This window comes from Anser cygnoides, chromosome 6, assembly GCF_040182565.1.
Source record: "Anser cygnoides isolate HZ-2024a breed goose chromosome 6, Taihu_goose_T2T_genome, whole genome shotgun sequence".
In the NCBI taxonomy this organism is placed as follows: Eukaryota; Metazoa; Chordata; class Aves; order Anseriformes; family Anatidae; genus Anser; species Anser cygnoides.
Window position 1 is genome coordinate 21,212,879 of NC_089878.1, and position 25,589 is coordinate 21,238,467.

Consider the following 25,589-nt stretch of genomic DNA (forward strand, 5'->3'; position numbering starts at 1 on the left):
TTCAACAAAATTAAAGGAAAAACCCTTAAAATTTGATACATCACAAAAATGATGCCAAGCGCACCAAGTATCCTACTTAACCTACTTTGCCCTTCAGAATGTGCATTTTTTATTATAATTCTAATTTGGTCCACTGGGTGGATTGCTCCTCTTTTATCCACTAGGTTTGGTCAAATCAGGGCAATACAAGAACCACTGATGCATGAAATGATAGGCCAATGTAACCTTGTCATAGAGTAACATCCCTGCAAATCACAGTAAACAAATAAAACAATTCATTTTATATGCAAAGGGTTTTGGCATAAATTTCCAAAACCTAAAGTAGGAACATTTTTACTTCAAATATAATATATTGCTGCATACTACTGTATGAAAAACTGATTTAAATAACTTCTTAACAAACAACAAGGGGAGAAATTTACAAGCAAGTGGTAGCTGTAGCGGCCACTAAAAAATCCCCTTCATCCACCACTGGCTGCAGTAGCCATTAAAAACCCCCCTTCATCCACCACCGGCCATTCCCAGATAAGTATACCTGATTTCTTCTTATGGTCTTTGTACAATGAAGGCTTTGTACAAACTTTTGGCATCAAGATGTGTCTTTGTTTTCTTGTCTGTTACAGATGTCTCTAGAGTAAGTTAACCTAAACATCAGGCACAGTACTTTTAGCACAACTTTTACATGTGACAGATTTGGTGTTGCAATTTGTATTTTTCTTTTTAATTAGTTTATCAGGGCAAAATTAGTATTAGATTGTTAAAGTTTCCACCTATTTAAAAACAGATTTGTCTTTTAGACGATTGATGATCATATAAGAACTTTGTAAGACAAGTATAAAGGTAGTCAAAAACTGAACTACCACCCCAGTAGTCCCATACTAAGACATCATCCTTTAAACTGAATTGGAAATATTAATGTGTGGTTTTATTCTTAAATAAAAAAGAATTTTGTTTTTCTCTGCTGTGCATTGCTATTAATACAAGATCTGTTTTTAAAACTTTCAAAATAAACTACATATATGTTTGTGTGAACACATACATAGACAAAAGGTGGAAAATACAACTTACAAGGTTTGCATTGTGTGCTCACGCTGCTTTTATACAGTGGGAATAAAAGGTAATTTAAAAAAAAAAAAAAGGTATTTCATTCCTACTCTCCTTCCTTTCAGAAAATCAACACTGTTCTTTGTTCGGTTAATTCAGTAACACTAAGCTTTGGAGTAAATGATTTTATTCCAAATTTCTTAGAAACTTGGAGCTCATAATCACTGAAAATAGACAGTGTTATTACAACATACTGAAATATTGCTTGATGCTATCACTTTCACTAACAAGACATTCAATCCAAGAGCCATGCTGACTGTATCTCTCAGCTTTCCATGTGGAAATTTAAAGAACCCAAAACACTGTTTACAAGCACAAAGGTACACACAAGCACAAAGCACATACTTTGATTAATATTCTTTTTGTTAATATGACAGGGGGTAAGCTGAATATGTGTGGAGAATCCAACAGTTCTAATGTTTCCCTGTTGTAAAGCAATGGACGAATAACAAGTATGAAGCTAGCCCGGCATCTTAGAAAGTCTAAAAAATAAAGAAATAAAGGCAAATTAAAAAGTGTTATGTAACTAGAGGTCCTTTAGATCATTTTAAGGACACAAGTCTCACAAATTCAGCAGAACAGAGAAATCGGGATTTTGTGGGCCTGTAGACATCTAAGGCCCAAGATTTTCCATGACTGAGGACTCTTGACTTGTGCACACTCTCCCTCTAACTAAATCAAGCACAAAAAACAACCACAAAGAAACACAATTTAGATATTCTAACCTACACACTGCAGTACCACTAAGACACATCTGCCCAGGGAACTAACTGGACCCTCTTGATCTTAAAAGGTTTGCTGTATGCGACAGCTGTATAGAGGACAAATTATGTCTACTGCTGAGTATGTAACGCATACTGAAATGCTAAGTTTTTTTTTTGTTTTTGTTTTTTTCCTAAAACAATTTAAGGTAACCATAGGGATACTTTTCTTAATTAAAAAGTATTTCGTTTTATAAACAAACATAGAGAAACTATTTTAAACTTAAAGAATTAGTGAATGGAAAAAAATTGTGTTTATTTTAAGTTAGATAATGTTTAAAATATGCATGTAATACACAGCTGCATAGTTTAAAAAGAAAATATAGATCAAAATTATGGTAAAGTCTGAAATATATTGTTTATATTTATACATTTAACAGAGAAAAGAAGCGTTGGAAACAGGTGTTGAAAACATTCCATTTTTCATTTGGGAGATAAGCGGGCACACACACTGCTCTCATGATAGATACCTCAAGTAGGGTACTCCTGTCCGTGCAATTTTTCAGAAAGTGGACATGTCAACTACACAATTTACACAGTAAAACCCGGAGACAGGTCTATGCTACAATGCCATTGTTAACTTTCATCAGGGTCTGTCTGGCCACACAAAAGACAATATATTAATATTCTTAATATTTCTTAAAAACACAAACCAAAAATTCAAAACAAAAATATTAGACACTAAAATATGTCACTTACGCTCTCATATGTTAATAGCAAACACACTTGCCCCTGTTTTAAGAAAGAACTTGGAAATTAGAAACTCTTTACTTATCTGTTCTTTTTATCTGTTATCACAGATAGCTCCTATGAAAATACCATCTGGACTGATCACTTTTGGCATTCCAAAAAACTGAAGAAGAAAAAAAAAATAAACAAGCTTGGTCACCATATCCATTATAAAATCTACTAGAGATATACGAAGGCTCCTATGAACAGAATCAGTCGGTTTTCCTTTAACCTTAGCCTGAAAGGTCCTATGACGCAGTACCCATATGCCAAAAAACACTAATAACATTCGACAAAAAGATCTGGAACTCATCTGGATCAAAAATAAAGCTATTATTTTGTAGTCAGTGCTAAGGATACATAAATTTTCTTAGAGCATACAGATCAGAAACTCAGTAACAAAAAGCAGTATTCCTCAACACGCAGTAGCTGTGCATCCTTGAAAGCAAGAGCTATGTCTCTCTGCTCTCCTTGCCAGCACTGGCATTTGTAAATGTTTTCCCCTTACCACTATCTCACTTTGAAGCAGCCAAAGCAAGCCATATTTCAGTTGCTGGGTTTTGGCCTAACCACGCAGAAGGCACACAGCTGTCAGGAAAGCACAATGTTTTATGTTTGAATTCCACTGAAGGGCCAGGCCCTGCTCCCTTAAAAGTCAGAGAAAGTTTTTCCTTTGACTTAATTAGGAGCAGAAAGAGGTCCCAAGTAGCAAGTTTCTTCAACAGTGTGCCTATTTCAGTGGAATAAAGTGACAGGCAAAAAACAGGCCAGGAGGAAAGAATACCATGCTAGCACCTGAGAAAGTGGCTGAAATTCAGGCTGTATCTCATTGACATCCCAGATGTGGTCCTACTTAATCTTCTGACAACAGATGGCAAATGCCACTGAAACAGCCATGTCAGCCCAGCACAGCACAGGTGCCGAGCTGGTTTCAGTCTGGGGGTCCCTACCGACGCCTGTGCATATGGGCTGCTCCACACACGACAAGGCCTCTCCCACAATGAGCACCTACAGCAGCGCAGGTACGTGTTCAGCCTGCTGCCACAGAGCTGAACCCTTCTCCTGCACCTGGTCCTGAGCTCGAGCAGCTGGCACCACTGCCCTGCGCCTGCTGCTGCTGCACTTGGCTTGCTCCCTGAGGCGTTGCAGGTGCCCTGGAGCCCCGAGCACCCTGCCTCTCTTTGGTGCCCTGCAGCAGGAGACTTTCCAGCTGGCTGATGCCATCTGGCTCTGGTCCACACATTGCAGGGGATGGTTCAGAAGTAGGAATGAGCAGCGCAGGCAGAAGAGGGGGGATTAAAAAGAGCGAGAGAGAGCAGTAACTACTTCAATTGACTTAAGTAGCACAGGCTCTGAATGCTGAACCATGTGTCTTACGACAAGGATCCATCAACTGCAGTGTACAGGAAGCTCACCAGATCTTACGCTGCCTTGGAAATACATATATACACACCTGGAATCATAAAGATGTGTTAGGAAACTTATTCTGAGAGAAACGAAGTATCACAAGGGCTATCCCCTTTCAAACATTAACATCTTAGCTGTTCTCATCTGTTTGTTTCATGCAATAAAGGAACAAGATAAAAGTCAGGACTATCTGCTTGTCAAATCACATTTCATTCTTTTAAATTAAATCAGCTTTCATGTTATACAAGCCTACAAAAAGGTTTTGAAAGCTGTAAACCCATACATTTTAACTGTTTTAACTCCAAAGTCTTCCACTAATGGGGAAAAAAGCTTCAGGCTGCGCGTGCCAGCGGGGGGCGGCAGTGGCACCGCTCAGCCCAGGGACACCCCGTGGAGCGTGACCGTGTGTGGAACCTCAGTCTCGACGCCGATTATTACTATTATTAATTATTATTATTAAGAAGTTTAGAAGGTTAGAAGGCGGATCTGCAAAATGGGTTCCCGCCCGCGGCAAAGAGCCGAAGCTCCCCGGCCGCGGGCAGGCCGCTGACCCTGCCGGCTGCGCCTCAGCGTCACGGGCCGCAAGGAGGAGGCCGGGCCCTGTGGGCAGCGGCCCCGCCCGGCAGCTGCCGCGCTCCCTGAAGGAGGGGAAAGGCATCGCTGAGCGCAATTAAATCCCCTCAGCGCCAGCGAAAACTGAAATCGATGTCAACACAACACGCTCCTTCTCCTCAGCGAGGGTATCAGCCAGGCACACAAACAGCTATCAACAAGCGCTGCGGGCCCGCAGAGCGTAAAGCCGTTCGTAACGGGATGAGACAAATCCGTGAAGGATCAGTGTGTCGCGACTATTGAACGCAACAAGCTACATCCCATTCCAGCTCAGGAAGTTCCCGGAGCACTGCTTCCCAGAAGCCGAGAGGCCGTGCCCAGGGGAATATCTGTTTTAAATATGCCTTGTTTTTAATCCACTTTCCTTAAGCAGCTGTTACTGCAAAGCATGCTCCTAGGTCTGGCTCATGATAGTTACGCATCTCTGTTACATTTGCCTTTTCCCCTGAGAAAACCATTCTGACCTTTTCCATTCCTGCTTGCCGAAGGAAGCTGCGCGTGACAGTACCTCTCCAATGATTATTTATCTGGGTCTCAGGGAGCGTGCAGCTTCCTTAAGGTCATGGCCTGCCCTACCACCACCCAAGAAAAGGCACAGTTCTGAAATTATTTTAAACAGATGCAGCTGGGATATCATTAAGCCTTTCCTGAGAGGATTACCTTGGAGTGGGTAAAATGTTCTGACCCCAGGGGCATGAATCAGAGTACTGCTAAGAACTCAGAAAAAGCTGCATCCTGGTTAGGTAGAGTTAATAAAAATCTAGTCGCTGAGGCCTAAGAGTTGAAGGAGGCAAGATGCGACCCTAATTATGGTGTTTTTTTGCCACAGGCCACAAAAACTTTGGGGGCATTACCTGTGAAGCCAATGTGCCATCTATCTCCAGGCAGATCTTTAGGGCTTACCCTATCTTTTGTGAACCTACTCAGCTGAATGGTTGCTTATTGCAGTTTAGTTTACAGTGATTTCCCAATGACTTATTTTAAATAAAAATATGCTTGATATAAGTAAACGTGTGAGAAAAAGTGTCGCTTTACATGTTAGAATTTTAGAATTCAAAACTTAAAAATCCTTGGTATTAAACATCATTACTGTAGCTCTAGATGTGTCTCACACTAACAGGCTTTAGTGTTACAGATTAGTCGGTTAGGATTTTCTGATCAGCGATTAATAAAGTGTTCCACATTTCGAAAAAAAAAAAAGCGTTCCTTTCTGTCAGCCCAGCTGCTAAAGACAAATATTTTCTTTTTCAAAATTATAATTTTGATACTGGATTGTAATTGATGCATAGGAAACTTTTATACATGGAAAATGAGAACAGAGAATCATGATGGCCACTTAGTTTGCCTCTGACTGATTTAAGACTTCATGGCTTAACCAAAGAGAAGGACATCTCCTGCAGGCAAAAAATCAGATGAGACTATTTTATGCTTTTGATTTACCTTTTTGAATAAATGATGATAGATAAAAGTGATATCACTCTATAAAAAAGTGCTGTGGAATCAGCAGCAAGTCAAGAGGTTTGGTTGCTTTGATTAAGGTTTTTCATGTGGCATTGAGATGGTAGGAACTCAGTCATTTCCGCAGCAAGATTTCATGAGAGAGACTGCTCTTACTGCTTTTGAGATCAAGAGCAATACATTCAGGACATATTAAGGATGGTACATTACATAGTCTATTAGTTTTAAAGGGGTGAGGCATGCCTATAATTGGAGGAAATCTTGGTTGGATCATTTATCTTATTCTATTTTATAAAATGTGCTTTGCCCTATGATGTGCTTTTCTTTTATACATTTTAAACAGGAACTTTTTTTTTTTAATATAAGAACAAATAATTAACACATAATTGGCATATACTCCATAGGTTAAAAACAGTACGGGCTCTGATGTGATTTAATAGCTCAGCCATGGGAGGAGGATGAGGACAGCAGCATCGCTATACTACTGCTCCCCAGAAGGAATTGTGCATTCAGAGGAACAATTTCTTTCCTAGAAGCAATGCATAACTGCAGCAATTCCCTTGAAGGTTAAAGCTCCTTTTGTCAGAGTACCCACTTGGTTCACAGATTTATTTTATTTTATTTTTTTTTGAGAAAACAGACCCACGACCCAGAGCACCCCACCTGCTCCAGGGTGGCTTGTGTCCCTGTAGGGCACACAAGTACAGCAGCTCTTTCTGGACCTTGTGCAGAGAAGGGAAACTCCACATGCCCATACCCTGCTCTGTCTTGCAGATCTGTACAAAACCCACAGGGAATCTAAGCCTGCATCATCATTTTAATTGTTTTTACCAACATCTAAGTTTTGCATCTTTGATAGTGTGTGTATCTTAATTAGGAGTTGTTTCTCAAGTGTATTGAAGAGCAACTGAACAAACCAAATAATTGTATAATTCTAATAACATCATTCCGAGTATTCAAAATATCTAATTGCTGTAGCTTATTAAAACAAGCCTAAACTTACCCTCCTTCTTTCTCTTTCTTGAACATACCAAGTGGCAGAAGTTCTAAAATGTAGATCAGAATCCAAATCTGAGTATTACAGCTGATAACTAACACCTGTTCTGAAATAAGCCTAGGAGGAATTAATGTATTTAATAAAAAGAGAAATGAAGTTCTAATGTACTTCTAATGTATAACGAATGATTTTAATGTAACATACTATTCTGCTTTACTGGGTGTTTAATATTTAATATTCCTATAGCTGATTAAAAGTACGGTTCTAATGAGAGAAAGAGTTGACTGGCAAAACTAGAAGGAAATTCCTACATTTAAATATAAGTGATTTCCATACATTCTAATCTCTGTTTTTAGCTTAGGAAACTTTCTTCATCTTACATGCCATGGTATTTCAAAATAGTGTAACTGCACACAGTGATTTTTGGTGTGACAGGGGAGAGTGCAAAACTCATAAAGGCAGCGCAACTGCTGCATACTGGAACATCCTACAGAGATGCTTGGGGCTGGACCACGAGCTCTTGTGAGCTGTGTGGCAAAATCATGGGGAGTGAATCAGCTAAAGGCTTCTAGAAACTCTTGGTTCTTGTCTCTCCTCTGCATTCAGGGAGCAGAGAAGGGAACTAGGACTCTTTCTTAATGTTGATACTTGCAGCCATAAAATGATTCTATGATTATTATTTTCCTCGCCAGACTCAACACACGATAGAAAATGTAACCCATGCAAAAGAAAGGTTTCCTAGCTGCTTTGTCTTCTGTTGCCTAACTCTCCCGATTAATAGATTAATGAACTTCAGGTCTATGAACCTCTCCCTTCCCTCCCCCCCCCCCCATTTATAACTTTTACAAGCCCTTACCCTGATGAGAGAGGGGAAAAAAAAACAAAAACCAGTCCCCTATAGACTGTCAGGATGCAGAGATCATCTTTACTTCTGTCATTCTTTATATAACCAAAATGTCATGGGGATAGCAGAGTTACAGTTCAAGTGTTCACATGAATTAACTGAGTGGCTCTGGCCAGTTTTAAATAGTGTTTAAATAGTGTTACAGAAAACCTACTTCCCCTAATGAGATTGCTCACAGTTCTGTTCCCTTTCTAACTTAACTATTCAAGCACTGAATATACCCTTGATTCCAGTACTTTGGAAGTAGCTTGTCACTGTCGTCATACAATTTATTCAAGCATTTTATTAAGAAGCTCATACATAGCCTTAGGTCTCACGTGGGCATTTAAGAAGATTTGGTTAATATTTTGGAAAATATAAAAGTGTAATCTTTGCCCGCTTAAAACTATTTCTTTCATTCCTTTTAGAGCAAATGAACAGGAAGAAGTCACACTGAACAGGAAGAAGGAGCCACACTCCTAAAGGATCATGTAATGCTGAGAAGAATAAACCTCCTATATTTGGCTACTAAAGTGAACATGCAATGTTTTGTAACATGCTAAGTACACAGATGTCAAGTGTTTGGCTGGTCTTTGCAGGGATCAGCAAAAGCAAAGCACTACCACTATTCCTGGTCATTCTAGAAAGCAGATTATTTAGATGCAAGTGGGAGAAATGAAGCCATTTCCACACTCCTTTGGGATTTACATGCAGTAGCTGAGAACACCTGACATTCTCAGGCTGTGTTCTCTTTCCTGACTGATCTTGAATGAGGTAATAGTGCGCATTTTCCTTTCTCTTCTTCACATGTGCATCTTACCCTTACGGAGAGCTGTCTAAACTAAGGGGGAAATGTGGCAGTGTGACTGACATCTCCTTTCTGTGCAGATGAGAGATCTGCATGTGCAGATCACAGGCACACCATCTGATCCTGAATAAAGCATGTGGGATATGACCCCAAGTGAAGATATGGGCTTTGGTCTAATAAAATTTCTTTTAACCTGCTTTGTAATTAGAGCCTGTTTTGAAAGTGTGCTCTGTGATGGCTGGTTCATGTTAAAAAGGAAAATGAAAAATGTTTTTGAGTAGTATATAGGTTAATGCTGGAATTTTGTTTAAACAGCTCAGAACTGCTACAAGAACAGGGACTTACAGATAATAGGAATATATCTTTACAGACAGCCCTCCCTTTTAAAAACACACATACGTGCTGTTGTTTCTAATGAAGCTGGTGATATGGATATTTGTAAACAGAAACATTTAACTTATGACACAATAACTTATTTTTGAAAGGAAAAATAATATTCAAATGAGAATCTCATAAATAAAGTGTTCTTATGTGATCACATAATATTCACTTGGAACATCTCTGTCACTGTCATGGTAGAAGTCTGTGATTCACTGACATCAGGATTATTTCAAATGTAAAAAAGATTGCCTTTTATTATGGGTCGGGTTGACAGGAAGGGCAAATTATGACGTTGCCTAAAGTGAGTTACTTGCTCAATTTTGGCATCAATAGCCAGCAGAGACCAGTGAGTGCTGCCCTAGAAAAGAGGGATTAAGATGAGCTAGATGGAGGCTAGGGAGGTTCCCACCTTAAGGCAGATTTTATACCATATTAGACTAGAGAGAACAACTAAATCTAAACCATAAAAGTCTGTGTTCACTTGAGGAGGAGGTAGACCAAGGTTTGACCACATGATGCTACAGGCACAAGTGTGCCAATCATAAGGAAGACAGGAAGAAAAAAAAAAAAAAAACCAATGCAACCTTTAACTGAGACATCTGTGCCCACAGAAGACTACTGTAGATGCAGCTATACAGACAAGACAGCACTTTCGCTGGTACAGCTTCTTTTTTAGTCTGGAGGAGGGGAGAAAAAGGTGCAGGAGAGGAAGGGTTGCTGTAGTGATGCACAAATTATAATGGCTTCTAGTATACAATATTCTTATATTGGTAAACTGCTCCTTGTTAAGACTAAAGGGGATTAGGTATCATGAACCAGATTATGATTTCTTTCGTAGTTCAATTATGTCAAAGGATATATATATATATATAAAGCCTTTGTACCACTAATGGAAAAACTTGAACCTCTGTACAAGGCCTCCGCACTCCTAAAAGGTGCGCTTAAACTGTTCAACAAGTACCGACTCAGATCATACCTCAGTAAAAACTCACTGAATGTTCGGAGTGCCTGGCCACTAGTTTCAGTACTTTTCAGCATGGGATTCACTGTGCAGCCAGCTGCAGAGAAGATGGACCCCTACCACGCACCTGCATGCCCTCGAGTGGATACCTGTAACCTTGCTCAGTGAGCATGCAGGGTTTATACACAACCTCGAGCTAGGCTCCCACTAGAAACACAGCTAAGCAGTAATGTAGTCACCAGACCTGGGCCAGGGACATGCTGGGATCTTGTGTGTACGTAAGTAAATGTCTCCCACAACAAAATTAAGAGATGAGAAAAAAAACAGGATCGATGACCCCCCAGATTAAAGGACAAATCTCACTGTCCATAATCTCCCACTGACTCGTCCCATCACAAGGTCAAAATACAAGCTTTCTTCATTTTTCATGACCCATACTGAAACCTTTATGACTTCAAATCAGTTGAGAATAAATATTAACAAGGAATAAAAACAATAAACTTTGTTAAAAGAGGTTTGAGTTACACACAATTCTGCTGATCATTTGCTACAATCAAGTCTATTCATTCCATCAGCCCAGGGCTTTGGACCCTTCTTCTCTGACCTGCACGTTAACACTTACCTGATGATTGTGAGCCTAGCTGGTTGTCAGAGACTTCCTGGTCCTTGGTGCCTTGCACACTGTTTGAATACAAAGTTACTGAAGATACCTGCTAGGCAATCCTTCTGGAGTAAAGCCTTGCTTTGAAGTTCAGTAGTCTCAAAGATAGATTAGGGAGCTTGTGTAGTAAGTATTTTAATAGGTTTGGCAGGAAATTCTAAGAGATCTTTGAGTTGACTCCATCATGTGCCAGAGTGGCAGACCACACATCTTTACCAAAGAATTCACAAGAATCTCATAAAACGTATAAATAGTTGGAAAAAAACGAAAACAAAAAAAGAGATTCTATAATGAACCATAAGATCTGAAATTAGGCTAGGCATTATACTTTTGTTTATCGTCACTCAGTACAGGGATAAGCTGACAAGATCTGTGAAATCTAACAAGGCTAATTTAGAAGTGCCTAGATGTTGTGCAACTACTCGAATTGAGCAATGTATTTACCCTATTTATGAAGTCGAGTAGTCTGTCAAAATGCTTGAAATATCACTGAACAGTAGAATGGGTATTTTGTCTGATATAAAAAACGCAAGAGACCAGCATTTTATACTCCCTATTTCTTCAGTATTCAAGGCTAATATTAGATAGGTGAGAATTTGCAAGTTAAAATCATTAATTTGTAGTTACTTTAAAACTTAATGCAATCCCTTAAAATCTGCAAATAATTTAATGTTTTCAAAAAGTTACATCTGTAATTTAGTATGAAAAGAATAATCACTGTGACAGATTTAGGAATGTAGTCTGAAAAAAATGCTGCATCAGAATGATATTGAGTAAAGACAGAATTTTACAATAGGAAATAAAGAAAGCTGCAAAGATATGGTAACTGGATAAAGAAATATAGAAACTTATAGGAGAGGATTCATTCAGAACAATGTAAAAAATGGTCTAAGATAACTTAGAACACTGGCCTGTATTCTGATACTGATTTTATGACCAGTTTCCCATTAAAGTAGAATTCTCAATATTGTAACTAGAAGATCAAGGGTTATTTTTTCAGCAAAAGCCAGTAGTTTTGATACACATTTTAACATCAAAGGATTGAAAAGAAAATCCTTTACCTTTCTTTAAACAAAAGCATCAACACCATGTTCTGTCATTTTTACTTACCTTAAGAAAGATGCATCTTTCTTTTTACTTTATCTTCTGATGTACCTAGAAAGCAAATTTTTAGTAACTAAATTTTTATCCTGCATTTTTTGTAATAGTAGTTGAGGCACTATGAAATACAATGTTATACATTTGTGGGATTACCCCCTGTGAAAACCTGGTTAGTCAGGACTAAAAGTTGAATCTTGCAACCCTGTCTCAGGTGAAAGTCATATTCACATCAACATGAAAAGTCTGTTGTGATGAAACTCAAATTAGGGTCACATGATTTGGTCCTTAACTAAAAATAATGTGATGAACAATATGTTAAAAACTTATCTGAAGAACTTTTTTTTTTTTTAAATATTCTCAACTTAACAGTTTGCCTAAGTATGAAAGTCACTTTTCAACACAGAAAACATCCCAAATCTCAAGTTTTAAAACTATATTGTGACTTTTTTTTTTGGTTGAGATTAATTAACTTGAATTAACTATGAGATGAATTAGTTTATTTGATGTGTCTATTATACCAATGACATTTAAGATTTAAAATTCAGAACTGAATTGACCTTGAACAGCATATGTACTCAAAATGTGTAATTAAAAAGAATATTAATCATTTAATTTTATAAAATGAACAGCTGTTCTAGTTGATTGGAAACAGCTAAAAGTGTAAAATGTATTTTGTGAGTGCAAAATTAAAAGTTAATTTTATTATAGAGTGCAATTTGCCAACTAGAAATAAATTCTTGAGATGTAAGCAATATATTTTTGTAACGCTCTACCCATATATCAGAAAGGTCACATGTATATTTAAATGCCATATTACTATAAAAGTTTAACGATTTCAATTGAAAAGCTATCATATGATTTAGCTATTTAGAGATGAATATGAAACAGCTATGATTGATATGCCCTCTTTTTCCAATGAACTATTTAAAAGCTTTAGTAAAATAATGTTTTATTAAATATAAACTGTTACTTTTACTTACCTTGTGTCGTGGATGCCTAATTCTCTGTTTTTCCATGGCTTTTTTTTTTTAAACTGTTCTCACAGATTAAGATTTTAATTAGCATTTGACATCATGGATTTTCAATTAAATGCATCTCTCATGACAGATATTTAACTAATTTTGATTGTACATATTTTTAACCTGTGCGCTTTCATGCTTTAAATGCAGATATTATACAGACATTATACAAGGTGCAAAGGCTACAACATCAGCATGATATACATATATATATTTAGTCATTTACCACCCTCACTCCCAACATGGTGCTGGCACTATAGCCTGGGATATAGTTACTGGTTAAAGCCTAAAGTGTGGGCCTGCAAGTAACTGAGTGAGTGGTAAAGCCGTCAGTGTTTCAGTACAAGTTCTGTCTTGAGAACTGAGTAAGAACCCAAAAGATTCTGGCTAGACCAGTCAACACAGATGCTGGGTATATTCAGTTTGTCATCTAACTGGAGCAAAATCTTTCCATAATGGCCCAGCTTACAAATCACGATAATTATTTGGCTATTTTCTGCCAGTTACATCTGCTCTACCAGAGCTGTTCCCTAGCTCTTACTCAGGCTAAACTTCTGCCAAAACGCAGCCCATACATTGTTTCACCTTACGTTAATACTTGCTCTTGATCTTGGCACTTAGCAGGGAAAGGCCATTCTCCTGTGGCAACATCCAAATATATTATTCTATCCTGTAAGTGGATCTTTCATACTCTGGGATACTTTCATTTTCCCCTCTCCTGTGATCAACAAAAACACTTTCCATTACTGTTCATTTTAGGTAGGTCTGATCTGTACATAGAACTGAAAGGCTATTTAGTGAAACAAACTATTTCTAAAGCAGTTTTGAATTCTGTAATGTTACATTCTTAATGTAACTTAATCTAAAAGAAAGGAAGGAGGTTGCCCCTGATTGCCCGGAAACATCTTAAAAAGCAGAAACATTATGCTATTCTAGATGACATATTTAAGCGTCTGTTGTAAATGGGATGCATTGTTGTCTCAACGACTTTTTAAAGTGAGAACTTCTGGATTGGGTTAGTTATTGCCTCCGTTGCTGGTGCTCCTTCTGTACCACTAATTCACTATCGTATCCTTCAACAAGCTTCTAGAGACTAAATCTCTGGCAAAAGAGTGCTAACCAGTGATGCCAAAGGTATTTTGCTCAATGCTTTCTATCACAGGACAGCTTACAGAAGGTTCTGTAGTAGCAAAGCAAGCAACTGATTGTTTTTTAATTAAGTTATTTGACCCTAAGAATTTGGTGTGAGAAATTAATTCAGAATGATAAACACTAAAATATTGTTGAATAGCTGTACCGTGGTAACTGTCCATTAACTTCTCATTATTTTAGATGTGAGAGCTCTACTGCTATTGTCTCATCTCATTATTTCCTGAGAGAATATATTCTTTCCAGTATTTAAAACACATACACACACATCGGTTTTACACATTCTACTGCGACGAACATTTATCAAGTTGCTGTTTCTCTTGATTCTGAATTCCGCGGCCAAGGGGATCTCTGTAATTACGGCTGTGCCAAAGCTTGTTTGACAACTGCCACCAGAGGAACCCATCTGCGGCAGTCTGGCTCCAGCTTAGTCCGAGCGAAGTTTCGGGCAGCTCTTCTTGTTTGTCTGTCTCATTAGGCAACCAGAGAATAGAGCTGACTTAGTGAAAATATAAGGCGAAAAAGCATATTCTCTATGTTTAAAAGCTAGATTTAGCAAATGATTGATCAGGTTCCTCATCGGTTTGTTTTATACAATTTTCAGTCAGAAAAAGAAATAGGGAACTCGCTACAGAAAAATACCCATTATTTTCAAATAACTTCGCCAACGTTAATGTAAACCTAAACTGACACGATGCCTAATGACACACAGGAAACCCTAAAAGCTCTGACTACCAAGTACTTTGGAACATAGCTTTGGGCCGAGCACCTTCCCCTTAGCAGCAGAGTGGCCGCCATTTCGGCACACGGGGAGGAGGGCGGGCATTTTACCCTTAAACTCCGCAGGTCTGCCCACAGGTATGATACTGAAGGCACGTTTTGGCAGTGCTGCGCCGCAGACATCGTCGGGAAGGGAAGGGAAGGGAAGGGAAGGGAAGGGAAGGGAAGGGAAGGGAAGGGAAGGGAAGGGAAGGGAAGGGAAGGCTGGCTCCGGCCCTGCGGCCTGGCCCCCGAGGCGGGTGTCCCTGCCTGCCTACCTCTGCTCACAGCCAGAGCCCGGCCCGCAGCACGGGCCCGCACAGTGACTCCCAGCGGCGACTCCACGTGCTCTCCCTTTGCGCTCACGGCTCCACGTGTAGGGAAAAAAAATAAATAAATAGAGCTCGGGCTGGCCGCGGGAGCTCCCGGAGGTGTTTCCCTGGAGCGGCTGCCGGGCGCCTCCCCCGTCACGGGGCGCTGCGCTCCGCCAGGGGCACGGCCCGGCCCGGCCCGGTCCCCCCGCGCCTCAGCGGGGAGCCCCGGGGCGATCAAACGACGGCGACTCGGCGGGACGTCCCCAGCGCGGCCCCAGTGTTAACGTATTTATTGTTTTCACGCTGCAATCGCGGGTCGCTTTACAGAAACATCTCATGCTGGGGCCCCGCACGGAGCCGAGGAGGAGGAGGAGGGAAGGAACACTCGTGTCCGAACAGAACCGTTAAATAACCTGTACACCAAACGCCAGTCTTTCCCCTGAAAGCACCGAGGGCCGGGCCCCGGGCTGGCCGCCCCGCTCCCGCCCCAACAGCCGCGCCCCGGGCGGCAACGGGGGGAGGCAGCGCCCGGACCGGCACCGGCACCGGGACCGGCACCGGGGCCCCGCGGCTCCTCCCGGCGCCGTCCGCGGCCGGGCTCCCGCTCGCCGGGCCCGCCGCCAGTCCCGCCGCCGGCCGCCCCCTGCCCCGGCTCCCTGCCCCCGGGTCCCTGCCCCGCGCGGCGGTCACAGGTCGCGGCCGTCCTCCCGCTTGACGCCGTCCGCCGCCGCCTTCAGCTTCTTGTTCTGGTGGGTCTTGACGTGCTTGGCCAGGTGGTCGCTGCGCATGAAGCGCTTCCCGCACTCGGGGCAGACGAAGCGCTTCTCGCCCGTGTGAGTCCGCAGGTGCCGCTGCAGCTCGTCGGAGCGGGTGAAGCTCTTGCCGCAGAAGAGCCAGTTGCAGACGAAGGGCCGCTCGCCCGTGTGCCAGCGCAGGTGCGCCTTCAGGTGCGACGTCTTGCCGTACACCTTGCCGCAGCCGGGGATGTGGCAGATGTGCTGCTTCTTCTTGCCCGGCTCCGCCTCCGGGGCGCTGCCCGCGGCCGACTGGCAGTTGGGGCAGCGGCAGCGGCGGCACCTCCTGGCCGTGGCCGCCAGGGGAGACTTGGTCTGCAGCAGGGCGGCGATCTGCGTCTGGTACTGGGCGAAGTCCGAGTGGCCCAGCACCAGGCTCCGCGGCAGCGCGGCGGCGGCGGCGGGGAAGCGGTGGCCGCAGCCGGCCGGGGCGCCGGGCTGCTGGATGCTCCACCAGGGGATGTCCTCGGGCGGCGGGTTGGGCGAGAGCTGCCGGCAGGGCTGCGCCGGCGGCAGCAGGTTGGAGTAGCCGGGCGGCAGGGCGGCCTGGGCGGCGTACGGGACGTAGGCGGGGGGGCAGCTGGCCGGCAGGGCGGCCATGGAGGAGGGCAGCATCTTGACGGGGGAGAACTCGTAGGGGTAGGAGGGGTCCGCCGGGGGGGTGAGGGGCAGCTCGTGCGCCCCCCCGAAGGAGGGCTGCAGGTGGTTCTTCTGCGGGGTCAGCCCCAGGCTGGGGTGCGGCGGCGGCAGCCCCCCGGGGGAGTGCGCGGGCATCTCGCCGCTCCACGGGTGGAAGATCCTGGAGGGGGATCCCAGCGTCGGGTCGTAGGAGACCTGCAGGAAATCCGAGGGCGGCGCGCCCGGCTGTCCGATGCGGCTACAGGTGGCGGCCAGAAGAGCCAGCGGCGAGTGCTTGGCCAAGTCCGGGGAGGCGCTGGGGGTGCGGTCCTGCGCGGAGCGGGAGGCAGGGGGGGAGAGGAGCGCGTTACTCGCCGCCGCCGGCCCCGCGGGAAACTTTCTGCGCCCCCGCCCGCCTGCGCGCTCCCGTGAAGCCCCGCCGCTCCCCGCATCGGCGGCAAACTTTCCGAAGGCACCGCACGCCGAGCCGCCGGGACCGGACCGGCTCCGGCACCGGCGCCCCCCGCCCCGGGGCCGCCCGCACCGCGCTCCCGCCCGCGGCCAGCGCCGCTGCCCCCGCGCCTGCCCCGGGGGCTGCCCCCGCCCCGCACCCCCCGCCCCGGGGCGCTGCCTGGGGCCGGCGCCGTGCTCCCCGCGGCCCTGCCCGCCGCCCCCGGCCCGCCCGGCCGAAGGAGCCCCGGGAGGGAGGCGCCCGGAGCCGCGGGTACTGACCTGGAGGAAAGCCTGGAGGGAGTCGTTCCGGAGGACGGCCACCGCGGCCATGGCTACTGCGCCCGGGGCGAGGGGACGGCGCCGGGGCACTGCCGAGGCATGGAGACGCCGCGGGGAAGGCGAGGAGCTGCCCGCTTCGCTTCGCTTCCCCTCCGCTCCCGCTCCGCTCCCCTCGCCTCCGTGCCTGTGCCACCCCCCCGCGCCGCGCGATCTCCGCGGCCCGTCTGCCTGCACCAGGATCACCTCCAAGAATTTGATAAGGACTTTGCTGGGCCGCCAGCCAGTCAGAGGGAAGATTTATGGCTTTGAAGTTTGCCGCTACCCAATCATCAAAGAATAGCGGCTCTTTCAGAAGCGAAAGCAAATCCTTTGAATCCACAAAGCTCCTATGGTGTGTTTGTTGGTCTGGATAAAAGAACTGATTATTAGGGGGGATGGGAAGGGAGGAGATAAAGGCGGGACAATTAATGAAGTAATCACTATGTGGGAAATGTATATACACAAATAATTGGATTTTCTTGATCAAAGGACCCCTTACCGCCTGGAGACCCTCGCACTGGATGTGCAAGACACTGGATCCCCCCCCCCCCTTCGCGGTGATTTTTTTTTTTTTTCTCCTAAGGATTTGTGGCAGAGCCCTAAAGTGGCGACGTGGCTTTGTTATCGCCCGAGAAATCTGCCTCCGGATTCCGCTGCCGGTGTTTGACGGCCGCAAGTAACAGCAGCGGCCCGGCGAGTTCACCTGACGGGGCCGCTGGGTCCCGCTGTGGAACTGCCCGGCAGCGGGCGGCAGCGGCTCCCCCCGCGCCCCGCGGCCGCAGGGACGTGTCCCCGCCGTGACTGCGCCGCGCCGAGCCCCCGCCGCGGCTCCGGTCCCCCCGCGCTCAGCCCGCGCTGCCGGGACCCCCCCGGCTGGCAGGGGGCCGCGGGGGGAGCGCCGAGCCGGGGCTCGGCAAAAGGACGGCGGGGGCGCATCGGCTGTGGGAACCGCGACGGACAGACAGGCAGACAGACAGAGCGAGCGAGCAGCCGAGAAGCGGCGCGGAAAAGTTTCCTCTTCCCTAGCGGGTGGCACAGGCGCGATTCCCTCGCACGAGGAGAGGCGGCCGGGCCGGCTGCTGCTGGCGGCGGGGCAGGGGGGCGGCAGGCGACCCCCCCAGCCAGCCCCGGCCTGCCCCCCCTCCCCGCCCGGCCCCAGCCGCGAACCCCGCTGGGCTCCAGGGCCCCGCTCCGCCGCCTTTCGGGTCCCCACGCGATGTACCCGTGCGGGGGGGATGGAGGGCGGCCCCCCGGCCATCTCCCCCCCCCCCCGGCCCGGCCCCGCGCCCCGCTCCCCACCCGCTCCGAGGCCGTGGCGAAGGCGCGGGGCGGCCGGGCCGGGGGGGCCCTCGGAGCTGCGCGCCCAGGTAAGGCGATGCCGCCCGCGGCCGTCGGGTTCAATTGTATTCACACCGCCGCGGGAGTCCCGCTAAGCGCCAGCACGCAGAGATCGTTATCTGCCCTTCCTGTGGGAACAATGGCTGTCCGCTCAAAGACTTGCAAGAGGCGCAGGGCTGGCCTCAGAGCGCGCCCTTTGAAGGGATCACAGCGCCCGGTCCTCTCCACGGCTCCGCCTCGAGGCCCGGCGAGAAGCGAAAGCTCGGCCCGTGCGGCACGGCCCCGGCCCCGGCCCCGGCCCCGAGGCGGGCCGCCAGCCTCTTGGCCACCACCGGCGTAACCCCCCGGGACCACGAAAAGGAAACGAAAGGAGCGTCAGTAGGTAGTGCAGGAGCCCCCCCAGCCTTTAACCTACATTATTTCCCCGGATATCTCGGTTAACCAAAATGGTTTGCCATGTTACAAAAGAGTTAGTGGAAAGTTGGGCAAGTTTCTATGCAGATGCCTTACTACGGATGCCATAAATCTGCATCCAAGAAAGTACATTACTTAAAAATCGAGAATAATTTCTCATTTCTGGAAGAAACCAATGGGCTGAATAATGAAACGTTGCAGTCATAATTTTCTGTACAAATAATTAGTGTTCAAACTCGGAGCATTTCAGTCTCTCTGAAATGTATTCTTAATGAAGTGATGTTCAGAGCTGTCATTAAAAATGCAGGGCTGGAAGATCAAAGTACAATATTTATTTTAGAAATTTGTTTCAGTTATCAGGAGATACAGGTATCAAGGCCAAATGTCAATTCAGTTACACAGAGCTCTGTTTCCCCGAGAAAGGGGCTGCCTCTCCATCCCAGCGTAAGGCAGGGAGGCACCGGGCTGGGGAGCCAGGCCGCAGAGCTCCTGGGCAAGGGGCGGCTTGGAGAGGGCAGAGCGGGGAGCCCCTGCTTTGCCCCCAGGCAAAGGGGTGCCCGATGGCCTCCAGGCATCCCACAGAGCTGTGCCCCTGCCTTGCCCCGTCCCTGAGCCTCCTGCAGGCTGGGGGTCCAAGAGGCCTCGGTCCCCCTGTTCTGGCTCAGCTGCCCATGACGGGTGGCGGGGGGCCGATCCCCCTCACGGAAACAGCCCTGCAGCCATGGGGCCAGAGCGGCACAGGCCGCGCTGGGTTAGACAGCAATGGGTGACTTAAAAGCAGTGGATAAAAAAAGTGAGGCAGGCGTCTTCAAAATCGGGCTTTATCAAATTCAGGAGTCCCAGTGTGACTGACTGACCATGCGGGTCTCTTTGGAGCCTGGCTCAAATGCAGGTAGCAGAGAAAGTGATACTTAGAACAACAGCTGCTGGGCTGCCAGGGCCCCCACATCTCTGCTGTGCCTCTGCCTCCTGGGCCCAGAGCACCCCACCCCTGGGCCTTCGCCTGCTCCTGGCCCAGAGCCTGCCCTGGGGACGGCTCCGCTGCTGCAGCCTCCTGCCAGCACCCCCCGGCAGCTCCTCCCTGACACCTCCAGCCCCCCGCAGTCCCCTCCCATGGGCCCCTGGTCCCACAGCTTGGCCAGGGCAGAGCACAGCCACGAACGACCCTGGGGAGTCTGGATGGGCTCTGGCCACCTGCCTGCCCAGCTTGGGAATCCGGGGCTGCCTCAAACGAAACACTTGTTCTTTAGCAATTGTGACAAAGAATCAGAAACGAGAGCATTTTTAAGGGAACAGCTGCATTAACACTCAGCCAAGCCTCCCAGTCAAGTCTTCCATGAGAGCATGCAGGCTTTAAACCCGAACAGGCTTTAAATAAGCCTGCTCCAGAAGCCAGTGTCTGCACACCATCCCTCATTCAGACTGCGACTGTCTGGCTTAAAACTGTCCTAAAAGAAACCATCTATCCACAACAGCATGAAGTTTCACCAGAAGTCAGGTAAATTAACCCATCTATGTAGCTCCAAGCATATATGGATATGTTGCCAAAAGTTATGACTTACGTGCCGTTAATATTATTATTTACTTCAGCACGTTGTCATTTTTATGCTAAGCGACATGATTGGCGTAGCAGGAGGAGCCACCAGACCGTATGTTTACCATGCTAGTGTATATGGCCTGTTTACTGGCTTCACATTACCAACAAACAGCTTTAACAAAATTATATCTCCAAAGTTTTAACACTTTCATTTGAACCTCAGTAGGAGATGAAAATAAAAGAAAGATTAAAAACTGCTATGGCATCTTCTGTGTTTCTGTGCATGAACGAAAACCACAAAACCCTAGACACAATCAACACAAGCAGAGACATATTTAGGATTTAAAGACTTGCCTCGACATTTCCCAGTCTAGGTGTGGATTTCACAAAGATTAATAGAGGATTTCCCAAACCTCTGAAAGCTGAGCTACCCTCTAAGAGAAGTAGAACGAATTCTATGCATCACTACAGTTTTACTGCCTGCTGTTAAAAGTTTAAATATCTTAATGCATTCATCTCCTGCTCCTTCCTTGGCTGGCCCTTGGTGACTCCTCCTCCTGCCTTAAGGAACATCGGTGAACATTTCTGGATATGAATCCTCCCCTTGCTGCCATACTTTATAAGGGAGTCGGACTCTTAACTATATCAATACTGCAAGTGTTATTATTGGCTCCAGCTGGAATGCCTGGGACACCTTTCAGTTCAAAATGATCATTTCCAACCCTCTGGAAATGCCTTTCTGCCTCTGACATACACGGCTGCATTTTCTGCACCACACTAATAGCTAGATATGGACTTTTATAAAATGGAAAGCAAGCCAAGACTCTGGTGAGCAGCTGAAAAGGATCTGCTGTGTCCACCCTCCTTGTCCTCTCATTTTGGGAAACATTAGGTAAAAAAAAAGCCTGTGTATTTTTGGTCAAATGCATTTGTCTGGGGAAAACTGGATGGAAGCCTTTTATTTTATGAGTACAGATACGTATAGCCACTATTTTATTACACTGCGATTGCTCACTGTGCAATGAAAAGGTAATTAAACTTGTCTCTTTTTAACTACCAAGAGCGTACTGTCTAAAACCTGGGTCTCATTGTAATTAATTTTAGTTACTTAGTATATTTATTGATGAATTAAACAGCTGCTTGTCTCTCTACTGTGTTAAAACCATGAACAGCACAAAGTTTAGATGGAAAGATCATTGTTCAGCCTACACTTTAGCACTGGATGATCATATGGCTGCCACATTGTTATCGATTTGGCTGAACGGATTAATCCAGCATTGTAAAAATACACCTGTTACTTAATGAACTTGTGTTGTAATTTCAGAACATTTTGGTATAGAAAAGATAAGTATTTTCTAATGGCAATATTTTTCAACATTTGAAGAATCACTTCTGAAATAACCTATTCTTCAAGGACTACTGCACGAGAGTGTTTAACAGCTCCATAATCTTTCTTACAAAGTGCAAGTGCTCTACGCAAAGTCTTCAACAACTCTACTTTAGCTGGGGAAAAGAATAGAAAAAGAGAGGAGAAAAAAGCCTGGTACTAGGACTGTGAGGGTCAGACAGGGACACAGACATGGGGCATGCTTATGAGATTGAAGTTGTGTTGGGAAAGAGGTACTGTCAAGGGAAATCAACTAAATACCCTCTCTATAATGTTTTAAGGTATCTTATTCCAGTAATACATACATGTTAGTGAAAGGCAGTCAATGCTCCTCATGCCTATTAATTACAACATAGCTAAGTGCCCCCCAACAGGGGAAGAGTTTGTGAGAACAATCTAGAAAAGCCAAACTCCTGAAGTATTCCCAGTGCTGTTAGAGCCAGAGTCACTTCTGAAAGCAAAGGGCAGGCACCAAGCTGCCAGCACCTGCAGCCTGCAGGTAGGCAGCAGCCAGCGTGTCCCAAACCCGGCCACCAACGCATGCTGGGGCTCAGGAGGCAGCACCACAGCCATCAAGTGGCCTCCACATGCAGCCAGTGGCACGGATTCGTAATACAAAGATGTAGGCAATTGCTGCCATTTGGCTGGCCAGGAAGAGAGGATTTAAAACCCACTACCCCACTAGTCCTCTGGGCTGCCACAACAGGCCCAGGATCCCAAGGAAGTCTGACAAAAGCTTCAGTTAGAAAGCTGAAATAACTTCTGTCTCCTTAGCTGGACATAAAGACTTTATTAAAAATAAAAATAACCTGCTCTGGCAGACTGACAGAAAGGTCTTTTCAGAAACGCAGTGCATGGTTTGTTTCTGTCATGTCATACTTTGATGCTTTAGTGATGCAGGGTAATACTTATGTAACAGTATATATAGGTAAGCGAGTAAATGATATGACCTATTCAAATTTAAATTTACAAATAAATAAACAAATATATCATCAGTAAAATGATTGCAAATGTATACAACACTTGTATTATGCTTTCCATCCTCACAGAGCTATACAAATACAAAGTCATTCTCACCATAGTCTCACGCAGCAGGGACAGCTTCCATCCCCGTCTTTACGAAGGCAACATCCGTGGCCATGCACACAACTGCTCCAGGCTTGGAAAGCAGAGTCCCTTGCCTCACTCTTCCATGGAGATTACCAGACTGCTTTTTACCAAACACTTAAACAAATCACTCCAGCTCTGCTCAAAACTCAGAACCACAAAGCAAAGCAGCAACAACGAGGGAGCACTGGCCGAGGCACATCCCTCCTGCTGGCTGGCTAGTCATGCCAAACCAAAGCAAACAATCCTAATCTGGGAATAAATCACATTTCACTTCACTCTTCAATAAGCCCCTCTCACTCAGGGCCAAACAGCTTGACCAGCTGTTTGAGCACCCAGGACAAGACGAGGAAAAAGGATGTTCCTCTCAAAGACAAGGCTGTCAGCACGGCCAGGACTGCTGGTCCAGTCTAATGAATGGCAACATTTTTCTCACACTTCTAAAAGCTCTGAGGTGCAGGGCAAGAAGAAATTACTTTCAAAGTGGTATGCCACCAGGCTTGTCTCCCTCAGTAAATCTCACATCCCTGTTTTTCATACTCCATGCAGGAAGCCCCCATACTCCAGTAGTATTGAGCAGAGTGTCACATATTATATCAGAGAGACAGGTCTGTGGTGAAGGACAGTTAATGCAGTAAAATGGGAATGCATTCTTAATCTAAATTACCTATTTCTTAGTCTAAATTACCTAGTTCTTACGCTGGGAAATGAGACGGAGAGAGACTATGGTGCTGCACTGCTGGGACTCCAATACCCAAATGGTACAGCTCCATCACACAAGCCACTTTTAAACCCAAGTAATTGGATTCAGGAGAAACCTATGAGTGACCATCACTGACTGCTTCTCAGGAGGCCACAGGAAACCAAAAGGGACCATTTTCCACATTTTTCATCTTAAAATAAGAAAGTCTGGAGGAAAAAAACCCAACAAGTGCAATTTCTTCAGTCTCATCAGATTAACATTATAAAATGCTGTGATCCTCATCAATGCACCAGAGTACGGGGTTGAACAATCATGTTCTTCTCCTGTCAAAATTGTTACAGAAGTTAGTAGAATAGCTGCCCATAAAAACTGAACCGGGCTCCTGATTTGCTACATTTTTCACTTCCACTGCTACACACACAAAGTATACTTGGCACATGGAGTGATTCAGAAAGAAGCTATTCTACAGTGCCAATGATTCTCTTTAATGAGATATAGCTATCAGTTGATTTATGAATTTCTCCTGCCTGTTCTCATTTACTTGGCTCTAAATTAAGGATAAGATCATTTGCATTCTAGAAGTAAAACAGTGTTTATAAGAGAACAGAGTAATCAAAATCCCTCTTAAATCAAGATTTAGAAATACACACGGAGAGGTTAGAAGTAGTTCTCCCCAGCCTCCCTGAAAAGGATAAAAAATAGTTCTAGCAATATGCATAGCCTTATCCATTAAACTCTCCAGCAAAGGCTCAAGAAAAAGCATTGCACTTCCAATTTTATCTAGTTTTCCATATTAGTATAGCATTACCTTATCTCAGGAATTTAATGTAAGAAGAGACAAAAGGAACCTTCTGCCTCAGCTTTCTGATACCCCGATGACCTCCTCCTGGGAGATTCTACGCTCTCTGTTAATTTAGATACCATATGCCTCATTGGTCATCAATTCAGTTGCTGCTCTCTATTTTATAGCCCTCGCAGGGATTTTGATCACATTGTCTATAAAACTAATCACTTCCTCTGTTTACTGTTGCTCCACCAGTCAGGCACGCCTCAGCTGATCAGTATTTTCTTATCCTTACTTACAAATAGCATGATTTTGTTACCTTTGTTCTTTCCTTTGGTATATGCTTCACTACTGTTTATTTGCTACTTGCACTGCTTTAAGTAAAGCATCAAAAACTGGAAAGCACTTGAGGAGGGACGCAGGAAACAGAAAACACAGCTACACAGACCCTGAACCAACACTGATGCATGGAGCCAGGAGGGAGCAGCCTGGAGACCAGGACTTTCTTGTTACATTACAGCCCAACTTTATCTGCTGACATTCCTGCAGCCCCTTGGTTGGCCAGGGTCTCAGCTCTTGTTTGTGTGTGTTACAGGGTGGTTATGTTTGATCTCCTTTTCCTGTGCACGCCAGCACTTTGGGAGGGGGCAGAGGCAAAAGGCTATCACTTTAGGTGGGGAGGCAGAAAAGGTAACCTCAGAGCATGCACCACTTCAGTGCTGAGACTGGCTGGAGAAGCTAACAAGGAGCATGGCCTCACGTATGCTGAAGCTGGGGTCACTGCTAATGAGAATACCAAGACGAATGACTGGAATGCTCTGAATGATAGATTGAAGCTGTTTTCATCTCTGTGGGGTGTTCTTTTTTGGCTAAAATAACATTTCACTCAGAAGTCCCTACAAAGGCATATACAGCTTCTTACACTTAACCCATTTACGCATACTCAACGGATAGGGGATGGAACAATAGATAAGGGGTGGGAACTTTTGTCTCCACTTTCCTGTTCTCACCTGCCACCAAACAGTAGCACAA

The 25,589-nt window shown here is 45.3% G+C and overlaps 2 protein-coding genes across 4 annotated transcripts in view; both read right to left on the reverse strand.

The window, feature by feature from the left end:
* Nucleotides 1-25,589, reverse strand: part of MYO3B (myosin IIIB) — a 245,708-nt gene that overhangs the window by 8,525 nt on the left and 211,594 nt on the right. For all 3 annotated transcript variants that reach the window (XR_007162477.2, XR_010832378.1, XR_007162478.2), the window contains 3 exons: nucleotides 11,873-11,917; nucleotides 1,450-2,718; nucleotides 536-644 (listed from right to left, as the gene is read on the reverse strand). The gene's annotated coding sequence lies outside the window, so the exon portion shown is untranslated. The remainder of the gene's footprint in view (nucleotides 1-535; nucleotides 645-1,449; nucleotides 2,719-11,872; nucleotides 11,918-25,589) is intronic.
* Nucleotides 15,655-17,485, reverse strand: SP5 (Sp5 transcription factor). Its single transcript, XM_066999545.1, has 2 exons — nucleotides 17,249-17,485; nucleotides 15,655-16,846 (listed from the first exon to the last, which is right to left on the reverse strand). Exons 1-2 carry the CDS (start codon nucleotides 17,297-17,299, stop codon nucleotides 15,791-15,793), a joined length of 1,107 nt encoding a protein of 368 aa, XP_066855646.1. The 5' UTR covers nucleotides 17,300-17,485; the 3' UTR covers nucleotides 15,655-15,790.

Bases quoted from the DNA above. Each gene is read 5' to 3' on its own strand.
- SP5 (XM_066999545.1), bottom strand. From the start codon at position 17,299: ATGGCCGCGGTGGCCGTCCTCCGGAACGACTCCCTCCAGGCTTTCCTC. The intron at 16,847-17,248 runs GTCAGTACCCGC...CGCTCCGCGCAG, and splicing joins CCCTCCAGGCTTTCCTCCAG to GACCGCACCCCCAGCGCCTC.